The 24,788-nt window shown below is 35.8% G+C and overlaps 1 protein-coding gene across 2 annotated transcripts in view; it reads right to left on the reverse strand.

The window, feature by feature from the left end:
• The window catches only part of LOC100652305 (rho GTPase-activating protein 7), a 351,036-nt gene that overhangs the window by 209,927 nt on the left and 116,321 nt on the right, over positions 1 to 24,788 (reverse strand). Inside the window, exons 3-8 of one of the 2 annotated variants that reach the window (XM_003393367.4) lie at positions 17,488 to 19,080; positions 16,783 to 16,957; positions 15,754 to 15,993; positions 14,611 to 14,850; positions 13,442 to 13,635; positions 4,604 to 4,646 (exon numbers count right to left, since the gene is read on the reverse strand). In XM_003393367.4, coding sequence (XP_003393415.2) covers positions 4,604 to 4,646; positions 13,442 to 13,635; positions 14,611 to 14,850; positions 15,754 to 15,993; positions 16,783 to 16,957; positions 17,488 to 19,080 — 2,485 coding nt within the window. The remainder of the gene's footprint in view (positions 1 to 4,603; positions 4,647 to 13,441; positions 13,636 to 14,610; positions 14,851 to 15,753; positions 15,994 to 16,782; positions 16,958 to 17,487; positions 19,081 to 24,788) is intronic. The other variant, XM_012312804.3, reaches the window with a different exon arrangement.

Consider the following 24,788-nt stretch of genomic DNA (forward strand, 5'->3'; position numbering starts at 1 on the left):
ATGTAAAGTCTATCAGGAATATGTTGAAAAAGGTTACAGTGATGTACATATAAATAGAAAATTTAATCAGACAAACTCCCGAATGCAATAATGAATAAAATAGAAATATTTGAGGATTCGTAGAATTTCAATGAAAATCTTACACCCTTATAATATTTTGTAGGAAGTCTGAGTTTTGTCTAAAAGAGGCGAGGCTTCAGAAGTAGATTAAAAGAAGAAGGTCAAAATCGTTCCATGTGGCACTTGTCTTCGATATTCGATTATCGATAGGCTATTGGTTGTACTCGATGCCCCACATTTTTCAAAGAAATATTTAAGGGCCTCGTTTGAGACATGCTGAAGAAGAACATTCTTTTATTCTTTGTCATGGACTTTCAGCAAAAATTGTTTAATCGCTTGAAGAATACGTTTCAATGTTTCGAATATTCGATAGAATTCTCGAAGAATTTAATGCGCTTCGTCGTATCGATTTTTAATTACCGTATCGAAGAGCTGAGAGCGTCTTCGATAATTTGATTTAAAATGTGAGCTCTATACTCTACGATAAACTATATATACTTCGCTAAGTGGCAGAATGACAATAATACGTTTGACGATCCCAAAAAAATTCTACTTATCAGGATTCAAATAAGTAGCTATCACTTAAAACAATTAGAGAGCTTCTTTTTTGTTTTTTCGAAAAAAGGAGAAGTAATATCCCACGACATTTATAAAAGTTGCCAAAATATCTATTTATACGTCAGTATCTATGTTTAATCTATAAATCTTTAATTCTCGAACGCAGAGTAAATACGAATTGCAATTTGCTTCAAAACAAAATAAAAAATATCTCTCTTTACGAGGTTAATAAAAAAAAGACACTGTCAACAGCATATTCGAAAATATCAGTACCGGTTTAACGATCATATTACTTTGCAATCCAAGAAAGTTTCTGTGTACCGCTTAACGCACGATCAGAAATTTTTACCTAAATATTTCATAATTCTACGTTGCTTTTATAACAACAAGCATCATCCAGGTTTTCCAAAAAATCGTAACGCCATACATGGATTTAAATAATAAAAAGATCGGGGGGAAAAACGGAATCGGGAAAATCAAATTCCACCATCTAATACGCCTGTGGAACTTCGCTAACTAAAGGTATTAGATACGTTTGCATGAATAAGATAATTTGGATGGACATGATGGATAGGGTAATAAAGAAGCAGCTAATAATAAAATTCTCATTAATGTGTAATTCCAAGCATGATGTATACTCCTCTCCGTGTTTCTTCCTATAGGTACTCTAAAAATTTCAATAAATCACGGCCAGCAAATTTACATAATTGTAGACTCGATATTCAAATTCGACTTGCGACGTCCGCGTTTCTAACACGTGCGTCTGAATCGATAATATCCGGTGACACACATTCTTCTTCGTGCGGAAATGCAATGATATATGTATATCATCTCTATACGTTCGATGTTTTGCCCATGGAAGCGAATAACCTTAACTTTAATTCGCATAGAAACACCCTTGTTATGTCGCTACGAAGTTAAGAAGACTGCAGTTTTATGAAATCACCGGACTATAAGTTTAAATTATCTATACAGAACGATGACTGTAATATATTTTATCATTTACTACATATACCATAAACTTTTGCTGTGACGTATGGCTTGGTGTGAAGTTTTATTTTTATCGTAGAAAATAATTCTTCGTTTTATTCCACCATTTATTACTGTTCACCTTATTCATATTTTTAAGGATGGTTTCATATTGAGGATTCGAGGGATCTGGAATCTTTTTACGCTATCCTGAAGATCTTTTTTTGTTGTCGATACTGGGTATATTAAGTTTCTGTTGAGTTTTCTTTCTGATAATAACGACCTTCGAGAGACGACGCTAAATGTCGAAAAAATTTTACAGACGAACAATTTGATCCTCTGTCATAAAGCTTCGAATATGTGGGTTGGACCATATAATTCGTAATATTCTTTCTGTGTAATATTCTTTCGATTAACTAAAATTTTCATTATATAAAAAAAAGTATTTAGCCTAAAGGATTAATTTAAATCCGGTTGATTTTCCTTCGAAAATAGCTAACAAATCCCAATACAGTAAATTTACACAACAAATGTTAAATATTCCATCGGATTAATAATAAAGGATTACCCAGTCGGATAGTCATTGAGATTAGAACTTGAACCTAATTCTTTTATAAATTTTAAAGTCCTAAATTCTTTTAAAATTACTTTAGAACTATCAATAGTTTAACAAAATTTCCAAATTCTAGTAGCAATTGCACATCTTAAACAATTTCACATGACCAAACCAACTTTACTTTTTCACTTACCGGTTAAGCACAAATTAAGAAACTCTAACGTAGGATAATAATATCCGTGAATCTAGTGCTCTATTTCTACATCCATTTCTTATTACTAGCTGTCGTTCTAATAAAAATCCACGTATTACATCTGCAACCCTTAACATCTGAGGATTATTTTTGGGACAACAAAGCGACGACGAAGATCATACTGTCGGATCAAAGATTAAAGCCCCTAAGGGATTGTCTACAGGTGGTGTGCATCGTCTTCCACTTTCCACAACATCCTTTTAACAGTCTCTCTATACGACATTTCCGCCAGCTTTCTGTACTATTTGCTTGCTCATCAACGGATCGCGATGTCTCGAAATATACTCGTAATGCTCGTAGTGTTCGCAAAAGTTGGAAATCCATCGATCGTGTAAAATGCTTACGAATAACAAGTTTTTATAAATATCAATGGCGGTTATAGAAATGAATTTTGGAGTGGAATTAATATAAATATCTCATTTTTAATATAGTTTATAGAACGAAGAACCAATTTCTTACTGCCTTATATTTTAATTAATTCTCAATCCTGAATTAATGCTATATCACTGAACTAATTTTAAAGCATTTAGTTTTACTTCATGTTCTAAGTATGTTTAAAACGATGAAACCTATTAATAGCAATTTTATCATGTACGATACACGTGATTAAATAAAATTATACTTACACTTTAAAATTAAATACCATAACTTAAATTCTTATAATCATCTATCACTGAACCAATACCAATTGAAAATTAATTAACATTTATATAACATTTGTGTTTTTTTCTTACTATTATTTATGAATACTCTTGATACTTATGGCTCCATCGTAAAAAATAAATGAATCCTATTTTAAAAATCATTCTTATAAGTATATGGCATTCTGTATATGATTCCATTGCAAAGAATTAATATATCAATCGTAAAGAAACTATGTATTTCATTTTGAAAATCACGCTCAGCATTTTGTGCAAATTGGAATCCATCATAACCATTGTAACCGTTATTATCTTCGTTGAACAACGTTCCGTCTTGAAAGAGTCGAACAGATCGCGTGTCAAGCCGCGCTTACAAGCGGTGCACAGGCGTCCAAAGAACAGCGGAGGAATCGATCGCGAAAGTTTAATTAATTATCGACGAGTTCGCGGGGCAGCGCTAATTGCTTTCTCGAGGAGCGACTTCAAGTCTCGTCGTGATTAAGGCTTCCGGTGGGAGGCGTGCTGACCCAAGGTTGAAATTAAGAATTAACCTGCACTCTCGAGCGCGAGTTTCGCGGACGTGTACGAGCTACTTTCATTCTCGATGTCGCGCCAGTGGCGACAAATTGCTCGGACTTCGATCGAATAAATCACTCGGCGAGTGGAGAGGAAGCTTGACGGAAATAGAATACGGAGGAAAAGGATCCGGACAGGAAGGGTTGTACAAGACAGTCTCCCAACGCAGGACATATTACTGATATTGCAGTGACCCTACTACGGAAAGCTTCTTACGAATGAAACGTGGTTACGAATAACTTACCTTTCGTGTATGTAAAATTTCGATATGACGTGTTTTGTTGTATAATTTTAATTAGTTAACGTGCAATTCTTTTGCTATTGAATTTCTAACAAGTTAGAACTTAATGATTCAGTAAAAAGTAGAATTTAAATCTTTTTAATCTGTTTGTGAATCTTAATTCAGAATCTAATTATTATGTTCAAAAGAAGATTACTATTTCTTATTTTTTGAAATTTTAAAGAAAAGTATTTAGAAGATTTTGAAACTTCTAAAGAAAATAATGAACATATGTGTGGTCAGGTACTGTATTTTTATATATTTTATATTCCAATGAAAGAAAGTTAAACGAAGTGGAAGCAATGTATAGATATGTTAAATTACGATAACTATAAAAATTTAGTGCAATTTAGTGATCTTCTTTTACTATTTAGTAGGCCCCAGAGCATTCATATGTAATATAACGTACATTTAAAACATGTCAAGCTATGATGAAAGTAGTCCAGTCTTTATTTAAGTTCTTATCGAAACATGTAAATATATATTTAAAGAGTTTTAGGAATTTTGGAAAAAAAGGTGCCTCTCTAGCACACTGGCGACTAAAATAACTAGAATCGGTCGTTGTTATAGCAAGGAAGAAGACAATAAAACGGATTAAAAGTTCTGTCAAAAGTTCAACTAATTCGGAAATAGTTAAAGGAAACTACAAAACTAAAGCGGAGTCTAACTTCATTGCAAAGAATTGTGTACCTTGTTTGTTGAAAACTCACCTGACAGTTGACGTTCCGACTGTGAGCGTGGCTGTTGTAAACTCTGTAATCAAACGAAAAAATCCGATTACTTTCCACGTAGAACGTCGTGATCATATAAGATGACATAAAATTTCCAAGTAATGCTTTGAAAAATTTATCCTGTTTAGAGCTTTAAACATTTGATCTCAATTATATTTCTTTTATAAGCATAATGTTCTCGAATTTCAATTTCAATACAACACAAGAAAATCACATTTCAATAGAAGAAAATCCTTTTAAAAAATTACGGTGATGGGACTTTTTCTTTCGCAATATATTCTCCTTTTCGTCTCCTATTTTTTGTGAGAAATAACATAGATGCACATAACATTGGATGTGTACATTCCTTCTTATTCGAATAATAATTTTTATGTTACTTTTCATTTCCACCACTAATGCACCGTTCAGCCAAAGTTTTATGCCATACTTTACATGTTGTAATTTCAACTTGCGCAACTTTGTTTCATCAAAGGCTTGCCTACTCTTATTATTTCGTTCGGTATGTAATTGCATAATGTTCAATATTCATTTCTTTCTAAAACGAATGTTCTGACATTGAGCATTCATGCAAAAGTATGGGAAAAAGAACATTTCATAAGAATAGTAAAGAATAGTATTCATAAGAATAGTAAAACAAACTACAAGAACAATTTAATAAAAAGGTTCCACGTAACACGTATCAAAAATATGGGAAATAAGAAAACTCAAACATTCGCCTCAATTTAGTTTCTAGTTTGAAGGTAAAAGTATTTCAATTAGTTCAAAAAATATTGCAATCAAAATTTGCAATTTTCATCATTCCAAGATCAATTTGTCGAAACAACGCAAAATGAAGCAAAACCACAAACTCCGGGAATTGTACGTCACCCCTAAAATTGGTCGGTTCCTTTCCTTGTCGCGCTATCATCGATTCGAACATGCTATAAACGGCGACGCCTGACCTCGCCTGCATCGACAGATGCATTTACCTAAATACAAAATTGCGCCGAAAGATTGATGGATCCGTCGCGTCGTCCTGTTGATGGCTACCAACGACGCCACTAACGTCCCTACGTCAGGTGGTAGCAAAAAGTAACGATCCATAAGCTTCGTCCAGACTATTCTACTTATTTAAATTAGTAACTTAAATTCAAGCTTGTTCATTCATACAAATCCACAGTTCATGAAATCCATTTTGAAAAAATAAACCAAGTCCATGTGTTTTTCTTGGCTTGACTTTATATTGTACGTTCAAAATATGTGTTCAATATATGTTGCATGGTTCAAGTCCTAATCAAATGAATCTCAGCTTCGCTGGATATTCGAAGGAATATTTCGATTTATGTAAAATAACTGTAATGTTAACAAAACAATTCCAAGCTGGTTTAATTGAGACTAAAGACGAATTCAGGTAATTAGCATTGCAAAGTTTCTGTTTAAATCATAAATACTATAAATTTAGCAAAAACACGATCTTTTAACGAAATGCAATTTGACTAATGATAACGATCATTACAATACGAAAGGACATTTTAAATAACAAGTTCAAATAAATAACAATTTCATATTGATCAATAGACTTCAAAATGTTCGAATCCAACCAACCTGGCCAATCTGAATGAAGCTTAATATAAAACACCTGGACCAAATTAAAATTCAATTAATCCGTCGACAGTAAATTGACGAGGATGGCATTTTGTGAGAGTTTTAGCAACAAAATGTCCACAGACAGATTTGCCCGAGTTTTTAATTGAATCACTGGTCCTGGTGATGTCGCGTAAAATTTTCCATACAAAATTAGCATCGGTTGATGGCCGATGATTGCGAGTCTCAAATTGCATTTAAATCGTTCCACCGCGTTGCCTACTAATTGGCGTCGTCGAAATTCACGTGGGCGGCCATTATTATCATGTTTTGTCGGCGATGAAACAGACTAAGCCGCGTCACTCGCGGGGGCGTGTTTTAGAAGGGAAAGAAGGGAAAAATCGTACACAGGCTTAGCAATGGGGAAACGGGCGAAGCGAAGAGGTCAAACCATGACCCACATACATGCAAGATATCGAGCCGGTCCGACACAGAGCATCAGAACAAACGAACGACCATGACCTTATCCACGCCATACTGCTGCGAAGCCTTCATCGATTAGCGTGGTGTACAGATAATTTCATAAAAAAGGCAACGTAGAGGAAGACGACATTTTCCCGTGGAAAATAACTGGAAAAATCATGTGTTGGTATTGAATATAAGACTTAAGAATGAGATACCGTCAGACTGAATTTTATTCATGCAACGCTGTAGACTTGTATGAATTCAAGAAGTTTGAGTTTACTTGAAATTTCAAGGCACACACATAGGAAAGGAGAGAACCGATGTGAAAGAGCGTTCCCTTTTCACAGGGATGAATGTTATTAGTTGTGACAAGAGGGAACCAAGTAAGCGTTGAGAATTAGATTTTGAGGAAAATATAGAGACTGCGTGGTATCGTGTAGAGTGTGACATTAGAAAATAATTTGTGTCGCAACAGCATACCAATCGAGGGAAGTGATATAGTGAACAATCTATAAATAGAAAATGAGACTCCAAAATTGTTTCGTTTGGTTATTTCAATCTTAAAATAATTTTTTACATTTATACAGATCTCCAAAATATTTTATACTGTTATTATAATAATTATACATAATAATTTTGTATATATGTATATTCATAATAATATATTGAAAATCAAAAAAAACAGTGCAGAAAGATAACCTGATACAGAAAATGCCACTGAGTTTGCTCACAATTATAACATAATTCCAACATGCCGATAAAACGAAATTTCAAAGAGAAAGAGATATTCTCTGATATTTACTCGCATTTATTGCACATTGCATCGCCGTTTATCGCCATATTGCATCTAATATTATATTGCATTAAAATCAATGGAAACTTCAACCATGCTATACCAAAACCATCAGCGTAGACGTAATGCCATTAGTTCTCGGTTAAAACAGCGTGTAGACCTTACAAGCGAATTACAGTTGCATTCGTGTTTGCACATTGAAAAAGCAAGGTTTAAGATGTCTGCACAACGTGGCTCGAATGTGACGAAATTAATTGTCCTTCACCGCAAAATACGAAACGATAAACTGGACTGTTAATCGCATTCGGATTGTAAATTTCGACATGTTGCCGCTGTATTTATGAAAAGCAAAAAGAAACGGGAGCAGCGTTGCAAATACTTCTCGAACAATAGCCAATAGGCGGTGCGTTTCTTTCTTTACGAGCTGCATAACTTCAAAAAAGAATTCCGATAAAATTCTCTGACCAAGGGAATTTATTTCCTGTTCCAGGTTTTTGTTAACACGTTTTTCTTTCTCGTCCTATTTTACCGTACTGCGAACATCGATCCATAGCATACAGTGGAAAAAAGTACCTGGTAGACGTTAAAGTTCGTCTCTGTTTCTTGATTTCAACCTCGAACGAAATCGTAAAATCGATACCGGTTTTTCTCGATAAATATTTGTTTCTGTTTCTGCCTGATCCATCGCGTAGTCGTATGGAGCTGAATAAAATTCTGAAGACTAATTGCGTGATGTTAGATCGTGCGAACATTTGTGTGCATCTGATGTTGAATAAAATATTCTAATAGTAAAATTGAAATTACTATATTTCTTAAAACATTAAGAATCTTCTTGTTTATTAAAATAAAAGTGAAGTGGAGGTATAAAAACTCGAAAACTGTGACAGGATAAGAAGGATATACGATTTTCAATCGATGTGAATCGTTGTCTCCTTTCTATGTAGGTTGAAATGTAAATATATTCTAAGAGATCCGTAATTAATATTCTACTAATGAATCACACTAATTTACGGTTAAGACCGTCAAAGTAGAAAGTAAGATTAGCTATCGTACTTTCTGGTCAACTTGAAAGCTTGTCAGCTACATCACAGGTGCAATGATTTTTTCGCTGTCCGACGGAAGTTCTCTTCTACCTAAGGGCCTTTGGCACGTACAACCCACACACGATGGTTATTAGAGCTATGAGAGATGCCAACCGATTAATACGCCGACATGGCTCGCTGCTCCATTAGCTTTGATCACTCGCTACCACCAAGATGCCGATCCTTCATACGTGTGTATATCGTGGAAATGTATGTTTACCAAGGCAATGATGCTCACTCGTGCACAAACTACCTCCTCATGTATCGACACTTCATTGATAATACGCATTCACCAACGGAACTCTACCGAAAACTATTTGATAAAGCTTCCTCTAAAATTCTTCTACCTTACGTCTCTACGTCAAGTCGAGATTTCGTGTAAAAATGTTGGACATAAATGCACATAGCGGGCGAAAAAATAGCTATGTTTTAATAATAAAAAGAAAATTTATATAAGTTAATTTTTTAACGAATCTACTGTTTGGGAAATGCAATTAGAAATGTCTTGTTTTCGTTAGAACATTTTGCAATTTCTAAATTAATATTATTTTTATAATTTCTGTGAAATATGTTAGTTACAGTTAAACAGGTATGTTTGAATATGCGGTATACTTTTGCATTGTAAATTTAAATCGTCCATAAATATATAGACATCCTCAAACCACTTATGCGGAAACTTTTGTTGAATTTTATATTTCATAATCGTATTCATGCATTTATTATAATCGCCACTTATCTTCAAGGTATTTTCACTTCCACCTAACCATGAATTGCAGTAAATATAATTTCCAAATTTTTTTAACGACACAAAATGAACGTTTGTCGTATTAATGCAACTTATACAACCCATGAATCTGAATAATCATGTAAAAATAATGATATATATTTTAATGTTGTATTTGCAACTTAAAATTTATTGAACGCTACATCACGAACTGGGACTATAAATAATGTTGTTCCTCGAGAAACCAAAAATATTACTCCAACTAAAATACCATTTTTAAACCAGCCCAGCCGATTAACAATTTGTACTCCATAACGTAACAATGGGATACGTTCGTGATTTATAGACACTGAATATATTGAGCCGCGAGCTGATCAATAAATTCCGAATAAATAACGCTCAACTGGATACAAATTTTGTATCCAATCTTTTTTTCCATCGAAAGATAGTAAAACTCGTACGAACAAACAGAATATTGTAAATTCGTATGTTGTTATGATTTATTATTCCACTCGTGCAAGCGGAATAAACAAAATTTCTTTCACAATGTGTATCAGTGTATTTAAAATTGCTACAAAATTGCTTGTCAACTTTCTAAAACATAATAAATAATACGAATTACTATTTTATATTTTTCCTCAAACAATTAGAATTTTGATATATAGCACGGAAAATATATACTTATTATTTTTATCCTTTTCTAAACTCATACATTTTAACGTATTGTGAAAAATATTGTTTTCATATTTCCTCAAGCAGATAAAAATACAGTAAATAATACAAAATAACAATTTCTATCCTTCCTCTAGAAGATAGAATTTTGACAAATACACACCAAATTCTATTACAATGGAGACAAATATGAGTATTATTTTCTCGAACATACAGCATCGAGAAGAAACAAATGTTACTTGTTCAAATACATGGAAAATATCAACAGGACTATTCGTGGGAAACGAAACTTCCACGTTCTGTGCTAAAAATTCGAATGTTATTTTCTGTCGTGCAGTTGGGGGGGGGGGGGACGGAGTAAAAAATGGCCGAGGTAAACACAGAATATCGGCTGCTGGTTGTGCATCGATGCGAAGGGTCGTTTTTAGCATCAAAGCATCGAGGCTGACCTTGGACAATTTACGTACACCGGACATCCACCACGAGGTTAAAAGCGCTACCAACCGAGTTGCGCAGAGGTTTCCATAAATTACGTCTGTCTATTATTCAATACACGGTTACACGCGAAAATATTCAAAGAAGAAGTCGAACCCAAAGCATGTGACTCGTTGTGGTGTCGTGAAACGATTTCACGACAAACTATTGCGCGATCGCGATGCAACCACACGGGACCGATGATATCAAAGAGAGGGTCCACCGGATAAATATAGAGCTACCTCACGCTATTTGCTCATACAGCGTCAACGAACGAGAATTTATTGCATCCCTTAGGACACGCAGGAGCGTTTGAATCACTCTTTCTCTTTCATATGACGAAGAATATTTCATAGAGCAACGACGTACAATTTTTGTTCGATACGATGGATTTCAAATGCCTTTTATCAGGAAAAGATATTACGTTATTACGAAATAATTAAGAGCTATTCGTATTAACTTTATTTTGGGCAATATTGCATAAACTTTGGATGTTTCCACTAAATCTTTGTTGTCGTTAATATTCAGCCTCGTAAAACCAGAGATGAGCACATTTTGCCGATATTTAGAAATGTGTCAAAGAACATCAAACTATTTATCTCCATAACGATCATCGTATAACATAACATAGATTCTTCTTATTTAAAAAGTTACCGGAAGATCTCCAATTCGGGAAAATCTATGAAGTAGCTCTCAATCTGGAAGTCAAGCAAATTACAATTACAAGATCGAAACTGCACGTTCTCTACAGGCATTAAAACAGAAAGGCATCGAACAAGATTAGCATTACAGATGGAAAGATTATCGAGGACTACTGATGCTATCAATGCTTGTTGTAAAATTAAAACTTTTCTAACGGGGAGATCTTAGGGGGATCTAGGTAGAGATCTTAAATTTCGTTTCGCAGCAGGACTGCTGGTATTCGATATCTCAATAATTGATCGAATTTTCTTTAATACTATAACGTACATACGATAATAGGTATTTACGATGATTGTACAATTGATATTTCGTAAGCCCGATGAGCTTAATTCTCCTCACGGCGGGTATCTCTACCTACTTCGCGGATCATCGATGTATCTTTCGGATAAGTCGTCGATTATAGATGAATCGATGATAGTACAGTGGCTTTTTATTTTCACGTTTGATCCATGGAAAATTTATATCCAAATTATCGGTCGATCTTTAATCATACCAATAGAATTATCTTTTATCCTCTTTGTTATCTTTTGTTATATTTGTTGGATATTTGATATTTTTGTAAATTGAGACAGCGTACTTAATTCCTATCTTTGTAATTTATTAATTCGTCGTAATTTATTGGAATTATTTTATAATTATTTATTTTGCACAGCTTTTGGTAATTTTTAGAACTTTTATAAGTCCTGATAGTTACTAGATCTTGCGTAATATTATCTTTGAGAGAACAATATTTCAAAGATATCTGACATTTTGTATGTATTGTATTATTGATTTTTCACTAAAATTGCAAATGAAATGACCGGAACGTGTAGAATTTGAAACATGGATATCTCTTAAATAAACGAACGCAATTTTCATTCGAAAACAAGAAGAACGTGCAGCAAAAATAGTGGAATCGATAACTGCCGGAGCTGCTGGCTAATTTTAAACTCTCCGTCGACCATTTTCACAGTTAATTAGTCGGTTGCAGTTTCTACAGACTCATTTTACACTTAGGATCAATCGTACTTCGTTGCTCATTGATCCTCTCGGCTATATTTCCCCTAGCTAAAGAACTAACCTTTCTTCTGCCTAACGTCACATATGTTTCATTTTATTTCACTTAAAAATTGTTGCATTGAATATATTCTAGTATATTCCTGTTTTAACCACTTTAAAACTCGATTCTAACAGCTATTCCTAGAAAAATATGAAAGGCGTTTGCAGAATAAAAATACAATGGCATTTTACAATCTTTATTCCCACTGAATAACCGACAGGCTACAATACATCTCAAGTGCAAATTTCCTGTATTTTTCTTGTCGAAACTAATACAACAAAATTACACAATGTGTATCCACATAAAAGCAAAATGGACCAGGCTAAGAACGAAAGAAGTAAAGAGAGAATGGATGCAAGATCACGGGTTTCCTTGCTGTTTCAATTCAAGGGTGAATCGGTTAATTTGCAAGATATTCGACTCACCTCGTCTCGTAGCAGGTGGAGATACCTGTCATGAAAGGGAAATTAAGGTTCATCGTGCCAACAAAGTGTCAATCTCACGATGGCCTCCGCCAGCCCACACGGGCTGCACACGCGGTTCTACAACAGCGAGTAAAATACAAATACCGTGTTCGCGATGGTCAATGCCACGCAACGTACACGTTTCACGTGGGCAGAGACTAATGGTGACCCATAAGCGCAGATCACCGAACGGAGTAACAGTCTGAGCAACCTATCTTAGCTTGGTAATCTCGATGCCAAATGCCATACACGCTTTACTGCCACGTGATTAATGTTTCCTATTGAAGCTAGGACGATACTCTTCCCGGTTAAAACCCCGAACTTTACTTCTCCTACTCACGGACTCGTGGTTTGAGCTTGTTATCGATATTTAAACGAATATCTCGAGCAGGACACGCTGCTGTCTCGCACGAACAGTTGTCAGTTTATCCAACTGAACGCTGTTATTTATCATCGATATGTTCGCGTTGATCGATCACGCGCCGGTTCGATTGGCTACGAGGAACGTGCGTCATTTGAACAAACTACGTATCTTTTCCATTTCAATGGGGCTTCATGTTCATCATATTCCAAAAAGCTATGTGTAAATACTTTTAAAATTAATCAATCAATACAAGAATGTACTTCCTGAATACAGATTTTCAACTACAAAACTTTTTCTATTCATATTACGTAATTTTCTTTTCTAATTACGTAAAATTTTGATTAAAATGATCTCCTTCGATAGATTTTTTATGAAAAAAATTCAAATTTAAGGTAATAGAATTAGATAACAGAGGGATAGAGTTAGGTATATATCATAATGTGACATATATACTCTACATGATTTATGAACCTACCGGCACCTTCCCGTTCGTCTTTTCCACATCGTTGTTCTCCAACAGGGGTGCGCTGCTACTCTTTCCGCCCATCTCCACACTTAGGGGTTCCGGTTTTAATTGAAGACTCGCCGCGGAAGGGGAGGACGGGGCTCTGGGAGGTGTTTCCAATAATTCTCCAGAGCTTAGCGAACTACTCGCTGTAGTGGACAGACCTGTTAAATAAAATATTAAACAAATTATTCACTCATGAAAATTGTCATAGAACGCTCGAAACGTAGTTACTGTGAAACACATCATTCGTTTTAAAAAATCAGAAGAAGGACTTATCAAACTGATCACAAAACAGTTAATAAGCTTTAGTTCTTACAAGAATATGAGACGATCTTGAAGGGCTATGAAATATGAATAACAAGGCGAATTTTTAATGCATTGGTGGTGCATTGATATATGTAATATTGGTGGTGATATATGTAATATTTAAAAAATGGACTTGATCATTCCTCCTGAAAGTATTATACATATGTATACCAATTACTACAGTAGCACGTCTCTTTATTTCCTTTTTATATCTTCATAGAAATCTACATATCTTCTCTTCTCTTCATTTTCTACATATTCCATTATTCATACTCAATTCTATTATTTATATTCTTCTTGATTCTTGATTAGCTTTCACTGTACATATATAAACATTACATAAATTTTTATTTTATAACAATCCTTGTAGTCAACGATTGGAGCCAAGAAACTCATCGCCATTTCAATAAAAATCAGAAATACATAATAGAATAATTACACAGCATTTCTACAAACTTATTAAAGAACCTTCTTACTTAACCAATATGCATACACAACCGATCCCCCACCTCTATTCCTTCATTACATCTCACGCAGCAATACCCACAGTCGCAGATTCTTTCTATTTGCATTCGCTGGAGGGGAACGTCGATTACCATCGAAACCTTTCCCCAGCACGACGAAGAATTTTTCCCTCGATTAAACGTTGCGGCTCGGTTAATTGCTTCGCAAACGGACAGGACAAAAGCGATGTTTGACTTTGCAGAATATTGTCCCCTCGAAAACGAGCGGCATTGGAACCGTGCAATTTGCATGTCCGTTGAATGCACGACGTGTTTAGAGGCGCGATTAGCGCCGTCCACGCGTCATAGCACGTTAATGAAACTCACACAGAGGCAAATTGGTCGGCCGAGGCGGTTTGATCCTCGGCAGGGTGTCGTCAAGCCCGCTGCTGCTGTCCACTGCGTCCTGCGAATATTGGTCGTCGATTTCCTTCGTCTGCGTGTGTACGCTCTCGCGTTTGATCCACACGTCCTGCGAATGTTTGTCGTTCCTCGAGTTCAACTTCGATGGCCGCCGCCGGATTCTCTCCCAGGTCTCTTTGCGGTGACACTTGCTGGAGGACGGGGCTGTGACCGAGAAGATGACTCTTTGATGATGCAATGAAGCCTTGAGTGTTTGGACGTGTTTGGATTAGTATAGAAGATATGTTTATCCGAGGATAAGTTAATGTATAGTGGCCCACCAAAGTATTTAAACACTTGTAGAAACTTTTTATGGACATAGCCGAATATAGGAAAACATATACCACATTGGAATTTTAAATGAAATATTAAGTTGTTATATATGAAGTGTCAGTTTATTTTGGAATGCATGATCTGAAGATAATTTAATTTGTGATTCGGATTTTGGGAAAACGAAAGATTAAAATTTGAAAAGAAATGTTGATATGAAGAAAGAAGATAAGCTTTCGTTATGATGAGTATGCTTTTGTCCCGTTTTCCCAAAGTAAGTTTATTAACACGTTAATAATCCCTTGGGCTATATTGTACGTACGTAACTTGGGGTTAAAACCAATCTTAATGTAAAACCTCCTACTGATTCTTTCTTTACTATATGGTAACATTCCATATAACCCAGTATCAAGGCTTTTAATACTACGTATTATTATTATCTCAATATTTTAGAATTATGAGATCACGAATGTTTATGCAAATTCAAGTTTTTATGAACAAAACTAAAAAACGTAAGCAGAGATTTTATTCACGAAAAATTATAGTGATTGTTATACCTTTGATATTTTATATATTTCCGTATATTGTATATATTCTTTACTTCTTCACATTTTACAATTTCTCATAAATGCATAAACATTCATAATCTACTAATTATATTAATTCATACAAATTTGGACGAAACACACAATAGCCATAAAACATTTCAAATTGCACGGTTAAATAGCTAAGAACGACGTTCTCGAGGAAAGTGCACACAATACGTAATTTCATTTGGAGAAACAATAATCGACTTACGCTTAACTATCCGTCGATCGGTGCTTCTAGGAGGACTGGCGGTGCCGATGCCACTCTCGAGCGGAGATGCTCTGTCGGTCGTATCCGGCGACAGGCTTCCGGAGGAAATCTCGTCCATGCTCTGCAGAAGATCTTGCGACGACGACGACGATCTATTGTCATCGTCCACGGTGTCTTGCGGCGAGCCAGGGTCCAACGTGCTCTCGTCTTGCAACGATTGCGAATCCATTTGCGATTCAGCTGCGAACATTCATTTATAGACCGGAATAATAAATCCATCGGGTGAACATCCATTTCTCAATGTTTACATTTTTGCTATTGAAATGAACGTACGATTGGTACTTGATGATGAAAACTGATTAACAGGTTAACACTATGAAAACTGGCTAATTACATGATTAACTTTTGTTTCTACTGGGTTTATGAAATCAATTGTTGTAATTACGGACAATTATGATGAATTTGATATCTATTGTAAATCAATAGGATTGTATACCATTCCAAGCTTTATTTAGAGCTTATTATATTTTCTTGCAGCTCATTTTGTCAAAAATAAGTTATATCGTATTTATATGTGTGATTTGTCTTTACTCGTTTCTAATTCAATTTCAATTATCGAACTAAGAATAAACAATATTTTATTAGAGATTTTCAAATCCAAGAATTGAAATACTAATAGAAAATTTATAAAGGAAAAGAAATCTTCTAATTCCTAAATGATAAAGCATGATAATTAACAATGTTCTTTCAGTTCATACTTTCTATTTGAAATCCATTTCCTGAAAAATACACTTTCTTGAGTTGCATCGCTTTTATAGCTATCAACGATATACGTATATAACATTAGTTAATGAAATATTGAAAGTAGCCATAAATAAATGAGAAAAAAACATGCCATAAATTCACTCCTTCCGTAGGTTATCGTGTTTTATTGGTACTGGCTATTAGTCGTGAAATACGGACAGAAGTAGAAGTTCAAATAACGACTTGATGGAGCAGGAAGAACGCTCGAATAAACGTGAGAGTTACCTCGTGGAGAGTCACAATCACTGACCCATGTGAAGCTGGAACTTCTCGAAATAGCTGGCGAAGTTTGCGTGGCCATGTCGGCACAAGTAAGCGAATCCATCGGTGGGCTGTTCGGGCAGCATGAACCAGAGCCATTTCGGATCTTCGATAACAGGGATTGAAGAGAAATCGGTAGCTGAAAGTGTTTCACTTCGTTACTCGAAGCACAGATTTGATCTTGTTACCTGTAATGTTCTACCGTCGACTTTCTGCAACCGGTGATCATCGAACAAATAAATCTAATTCCGACTCATTGAACATTTATTTTTCAAAATTTCACTTTCGCGTATCTGTATTTATTAATATTTCAAATATTGCTGGTAAAATTATTGAAAATTAACTACGTACAAAATATTATATAAAATTTTTTGTGAAAACCAACATCAGATCTATTAAACTATGATATATGCTATATTGAAGTATACAAAATAATTAGAAGTATATAATATCAATTTTAAATATTATTTTAATATTAACGCTAATCCTAAAAACAAAAATTCCGAAATTCCGAATATTATTCCGATAGGTTTGATAGCTCCATTGATATATCGTACGATCAATTTTATTCTACGAATAAAAAGGAAAGTAAATGTGACGCATACTATAGCTCATGATATTAGAAACGAATCTTCAAAAAAATAAAAAAGAAAATTCATAAATGCTCACCGAACCAGATCTAGAATTCTGTTCATCCAGTATTTTCTTCACGTCCATATTCTCCACTCGATCAAACTTTCCACTATCGACGCTTCCTATTGAACCAGCGTGATCGTCTTTCGGAAGATCGCAGCTAACACCTACGTCGTTCCCTCTCGATCTCGAAAGTGAGAATTTTTTCAAATCTACAGGACTAACTTGTCTCACATCCTTATCAGACTCTGACAATCTTTTCGCCGATATATCTGAACGTAAAGTCAACGGCGAAACGGCTCTTTTCTTCGAAAGACCTTTGGAATTGATTTGGCCATTCTTCCCCTGCAATGTGTCGTTCTCCATATGAAGAAAATCTTGATCAGGTAACGAGGAGACTCTGACGAGAACGACATCCTCTGTATTCTCGTGAAAAACAGGCGCGTGTTTCTTCCACAGAAACTTCGAAAATGGGGACTTTTTCTCCTCCGTTGGCGTGACTGGTGCCGATTTAGGCCCGTTACCGTCCAACGACCTCGGCCCAGGCGAATGTATTTTATCCTCATCCAGGTCATAGTCGGGGTCCATCGCGTTTTGGTCGTCGTTGCGCCGAATTCTAGCCAATCTCGGCACTCTCCTCCGTTTCTGGTTCGCCAAATTCATCGGCAGGCTAGTCTTTCTGTGGGCGTCCAACCGTTGTCTCGGTGGTAATTTCGCGCTTGACTCGTCTTTATCCATGTCGATACCGAGCAAATTGTACGAGCCGATCTGCGAAGGTCCAACTGTTTTCTTTTCATCGACTTCTTCATTGGTCTTCGAACTTATCTCTACATGTTTCTTTGGTTGGTCGTAACTGTTTCCAAGGTACTTGGCGCGCGAATCATCTTCTTCCTCTTCTTCCACCGCACGTCCGCGATCCAGTTTTGACGATAGACTAGAAGTATTTCGATCGATCTGCCCGTGATCCTCCATGAAACTCATAAATGATGAATTATTTGGCTGGTCGTAGTCGGTGTTCAAGACATCCCTATGGTATCCTCGTTGATATCTATGTGCAACGATGATGCGTTGCAGATCTTCGGGTACGCTTCCGCTCTTTCTTCGATCGTTCTCCGCGGAAACGATCCGATCCTGTGGCTCGTCGTAGTCCGAGCTCAACAGGAAGCGATAGGCTGTCTCGTCGCTGAACAACTTTCCATTTCGTCGATCACGGTTCTCCTTGTTCGGCCGGGACGATGATCGATCGGTGCTCGCCTCGCACGAGCTTCCAACGGAACTCTCGCTGTCCGATATGCCGAACTCGTTCAACAGCTCCTTGTACTGCACGATCCTCAACTCTTCCTTGTTCCTCTTCCGCTCCAGCTCTTTCGTCAGCTCGTTGATTTCGTTCGCGATGATCGTGTTGAAGTTCGACCACTCGCCGATGTCCTCGACGGCGTTGCAGGTCCTGCCGGCGGAGTTCTGTCGTCTGAACGCGAAGCTTTTTGGGGGAAGCGATTTCACGTTGCACAGATCGGTCGTCGCGTAGCACGTTGCCTGCACCGGCGCCGTCTGTGGGGGATACTTTGGCTCGCTTTTAATGATCAGAGGAGTCGACGGCGCTGACTCGATGATTTCACCAATTTCTTCCTGTTGAACAGAAAGTAGAGATACGTTAATGATACGTTAAGGGCAACGAATGTTTGATGGGAGAAAACCTTGGAAGTTTATTTTGAAATATTCATGGATGATTGGAAGTATGAGATTGGTGAAATTAAGATCGATGAATTTCTTAGAAACATTACAATTTTTATTAGACACAATTTTACAAACAATCTTTTCTGGAATAAATCAGCGTGGTTGAAGCGATTTGAATAACTTTTTGAAGAGCTTTTCAACCACCATCCAAAAACTATTTTCTATTAATTTTTAAATACTGTTATATCCCTGTTGCTATATCTCTTCGCTAGGCAAGAATACAATCAGAGAAGGTAACGAGTAGAATGAACTTATCATCGCCAGACACGAAAACAGCGAAGAAACAACGACATTTAAATGAAAGGAAACCGTGTACGGCATATACATAGCCGTAGCAAGAGTTGATGGAATCGACATTGGCATTACGATTCCTTCGAGCCTCCATTTCTCTCGATTATGTTACAGCAACTGTCAAAGATCAATATTAATATCCGGAGAAACGGTGCGTCTTGCAACTTAATAACAGCGCCTCACATAGAACGTCGAACTGAAATGTCAGCTAACGAAATCACAATCGAATACAGATTGCAGGCTGAACGTCGAAGAGATAATAACAGCCTATATACCTAGATACAGTTTCCAACTCTGTGCAATGTACATATTTCTAATCCTTGAAAGTAAAGAAAACTTTCAGTTGCAACGCGTCGGTATCTCATCGGCTACCATCGCTGATAAATCTTAACGCGAGAAATGGAACTAATTCGTTTGAAATAGCTAGTGTTGAAATCGGTTCGACACGCGTATAAAATGGTTTATAATGAAGTAGTTATGTTGCTGACAGTAACGACACGAGCCTCGATGATCCTAATATACGTCGTAGAACGAAAAATCGAATGAACGAATGTTATTCTTTTCCCATTATTCTCAACCGACGTTGGCTTACGACTGGCCATAGAAAGTGATGCTTCTAATTTATGAGCTGATCTTCGCCGTAGACAAGGGTCAATTAACCTCGATCACCGGTTTAGAAACCTGTTCAGTTTGTACGACACTTGTTCGACTTTTCTACTCGTTCGACGCCTGCTAATCTTATGGACGCGTTTACTGATCGGTGTTGCCTCGGTTTCATGACACCGTACCAGCCGTAATGGAAGTGATTTCGAATAGTTAAAAAGGTTATGTAAGAGATAATAACGCGGCATGGTGGAGAACTTGCCCGGTTAATGATGATATAGTGTCTAGCTGGCGGCTAACGCTGTAACGAGGACCTTACGTATCGCGCCGCTAACGTGGAAACATGAAATTCACGTGTAACTGGTGTTGCTGATTTTAATACAACGTCGCTGAACGTTCTGAAAACGATATTTATTACATCGCCACGAGTTATAGACTCTGATGGATCTTGCTGCTTTGCGTTTACTTCCGATATTTCGATTTTTAAGTCACTTTCACTTTCATGGTTTAAAAAAAGAATCTATTTTCGTAGAGTGTTTTTTATTTGTATTGATAAGGTAATAGAGTGCGACTATTTGTGCAAATTCATATTTTTTTAACAGTCATAAAGAAATGAAATTTGAATGAATTTCTTCGTGTCTTACTTTTTATATGTTGGCAATACCATACCATAAACTGTACTTCACTTCTGATATTTTCCACATTTTTGTATAAGTAAATATATAAATTACATTTTAATATATATAATATGTACTTTACGTATGCAAATACATAATTCAAAAAATGACCTGTTTCGGTATAAAAAAAATTACAAAATTTTCAAAATGTAGGACACGATATATTCTCCTACAATTAAACATTTCGATACAACTTTCACTCCAAGTTTTGACAGTTTGTCAAAACTGTTAATTTTCACCTAGTGCGAACGAGGCTAAGCTTCCATCCATCAAAAACTTTCGAACCGTTAAAGTGAAACACTAGAGAATCTAGTATCTCTAGCAACGAAATGAAATAAAAATAAGAAAAATTTTTCTTTGTTCCAAGCTCATTAATCATTAACTGCATACTTGTAATAGGATCCACATGCAATTTTAGAACTTACACGTGGCCAATGAGCCGCATCGATCTCACACGTTCTTTTTCCCACCGAATGCTTGTTCGTCGACCCAATAGTCATTTCTCTCTTTACTACAGTAATATTTTCATTTTGCATCATGTCAAGCATCGTTATATATTTCTTTAGAGAAACGTATTCCATGCTCTGTTTATTTAACCCCTTCAGTAATATAGTCATACGTACACAGATCCACGTTTTATAGTGGACAGCGTCGTAGCAAAGACTAGACTAAGGAGTAAAGCGAATGTCTATTTAAGTCCTGTTTCTATATAAAAACTGGTTCATAAAAACCGGAATTTGCATTAATATCTAGAATCTACCCATTACGCTAATAAAATTTGCTCTGCGTAGGTTTTCACAAACTGGTTAATACAAAAAATATTAATTTGAATTTACACTATTCGAGGGCAATTCGACTGACTCACGTTTTATAGTCAATATAAGCGAATCAAAAGATCGCATCACCTTCGACGTACCAGCGATCTATCAACCACGCATTCTGCTCGCTATGGCGCGCGTAATGAAAAGCTTGATTAAACCTACTTGCGGCTAGGTCGAATTGTGATCTCGCGGCTCAGATACCGAGGTGCTGATACGCGCGTCTATCATTAATCAAACGAGCGAATAATATTCGTGCACGCGTTCCTTCTAAAGAGATCCTTTTAATGCGCCGGCAACGCGAACCCATCGAACTCGAGATGAAACTGAAAAATTGCCTCTCCTCGTTCGATCGTCTTCGTATCGCATCTTTCACCGTGAATTCTTTTTCCACCTGCACAAAGGAGCCTTTTCATTTGTATTTATTCCGTTACGAAGGCGCGTCTCGATTTTAATTACATTCTCTTACACGTCGGAATTGGACTTCGAATTATCTTTAAGTAACTGTAAATTCAATTTATACGAGCTTACGATCGACACACGGCCAATTCAATGGCGCTATCGTACGATGATATCAATTGCAATCCCTGCTGCGAGGATGGACGGTATTTTAACATCGAGAGATCTCAGAAGCGGACTATATAAGTGCCTACCTTTGATTCGTTCGTTGGACTCGATCGTGTTATCTGGTACGTGAATTTTGTTAATCGCAAAATTGCCATTCACTCGTCCTTATAATGAATGGAATCTAATTATTACACTAGCTAATCGAATTTGTACCATTTGAAGGATTTCTTGGAAATCTATTTCTCAATCGCTCAATAATCGAATTATTGAGCTAGAAATTTAGATGATGAAATTTAATCAATTAATTAAAAAAAAAAAAAAATAAAAAGAAATTAAAGAAATTTAAAGAATTGAAAAAGATTAAGGAAATTAAATTAATATTTTAATCGAAATTGCTCCATTTTATAAGATTTCTTGGTAGTTTTATCTTCCATCGTTTCAAATACCTCATTCTCCTATTTACTATATATTGTCAAGCAGATTATAATAGAATTCTATTTATTTGAACCTATCGTGGAACAAACAGCTCATATACTTAATAGAATTTGATTGATTTTCCTCGTTATTCACAGTATCCAAATAAGTAGCTTCAATCGACGGGAGTTTAATTGAAACATTAAGGGTCATCTAATTTTTGCAAGATTTTCATTCAATTTAAAATATTGATTTCTTTCGTTGAACATGATGACTCTGGAAAGAAATGCCAAAGATTTCTTTAATATTTTTCTCGTTACTCATTCTTTTTCCATGTAGCTTATAAAATTCTACGAAGTTTGAAGAAATTTAAGTATTTACTGCACTATTGCGCGTCTTAAGCTAAACTTTGTATCTATTATCATCGATTTGTATAATTAATCTTTTAAACTATTTATCTTTTAATAAATTTTTATACCTAGATAAAACAATACGTACCTTAGATACTATAATTTACCACATTTTCAATAATATTGCATTTATACTATTTTTATACATTATTTCACTGGACGCATAGCGAGTTAATTAAGAATTAACTACAATTTCATTCCAGCAGATAAAATCCAAATAAATGAAATTTTATCGTGAATATTTTCTAACAAAGAAATGAAGTTCCACTGTAAAATTTCATTACGCAAAATAAATGGAATATCGCGAAATAGCGCTTCACTGTAAATGGAAATTGGACAAACGAAGTTTCACTGTAGTTTCCATGGACAATCGCGGTCAGATGCATGAATTAAGCGGCTGCAGTTGCGTCAGCGACGCATCGAAAGGAGAATTAGTGGTCTGGTGCGATCGTTTAAACGGTAGAAAGATAGATACATTGGAGTACAGATTAGTCACCGATAAGAATCCGATGGACAACGCAGTGATAGTTATATTCCGTTGTCCCACGTAAGTCAGCTGCTGGCTTCGGGCGCACAATGCAACACCCGTGTCAGGACAATGGGAAGCTCGTGCTCGATGATTAATCGCTAGACTGGTTATAATAATGCGAACTCGCAGCCAGAGAAGTAACTATGGTTTTATTGCGATAGGATCGAAAGCCGAGACTTCATCGCTACGGAATGAGAGATGTTCACAGGCTGATCGTAATTAGATGAATTGTTTAATTTGTTGTAATTTTATGATTTCTTTTTTTAATAGCCTGTATTGTACTAGAATGTTTCATAGACAATAAATAACCTGACGACTGTACAGAAAAATGTAACGTGAGTTATTGTAGCATTACATAAATTAACCAATTTTTTAAATAATGTTCTTGTATTAATATCCGTCTATGCATAAGGTAACTAGAAATTGTTTTTTCATTCTTAAATATAGTAAAAGAATATAAACTTTATTTCGAATGAAAACCATAAAAGTATCCTGTACTACACGAAGAATATGAAGATTTCTTATGACTAAGATTATTCTTCCACGATAGTCATTGTCATAGCAATTAAGCAAATAACCACCTTGTGCAAGAAAATTCCACGGACGTTTCTCTAATCACTTCGTTATCCGTGCAATCTCGAGCAGGAAGAAAACGGTCACTAAAAGCACGCGAACCGAGCTTTCACATAAATATCAGCTTGATAAATGCACTGGCGGCCGCATTATGGATGGAGAATATTAGAATGGAATCGCGATGCCGATTGTAGGCGTGCATCTGGTTGAGATTAAATGCAATACCAATCAAGACGATTCACAAGCACTTCCGTGTCAGACAGTGGAAACATTGCACCGTTTTAACGACCGACTTTCCTTTAATTGTCTTTTGCAATCAACGTTCAAATTGAACGTTTGAATTTGTGGTTAGACAGAGGATAAGTGAAACCACGGTGAAATCAAACCATCTACCTTAAAGTTTCAATACCAATGCGTAACCAATAAAAGTATTCGATTGGAAATATTTATAAAATATTGAGAGATGAATTCTGTTAAGTTCAATAGTAAATGTTCTATAAACAATTGCAACTGAAAGTAAATATAGAATTTCACAGAATGGACTTTGCAATCTGCTTAAGTATTGTAATGCACAAGTTAAATTATGAGACATAAAAGATTCGATTTTTTATTTTATTATATTTTATGATTGTATAAGGCACCAGTGTTATACACTCGAATAATAATTTTTAACTTTTCAATTTACCGTGGGACCTATCAAAATGATTGAAAACCTCTT

The sequence above is a fragment of the Bombus terrestris genome, chromosome 1, assembly GCF_910591885.1.
Source record: "Bombus terrestris chromosome 1, iyBomTerr1.2, whole genome shotgun sequence".
Classification (NCBI taxonomy): Eukaryota; Metazoa; Arthropoda; class Insecta; order Hymenoptera; family Apidae; genus Bombus; species Bombus terrestris.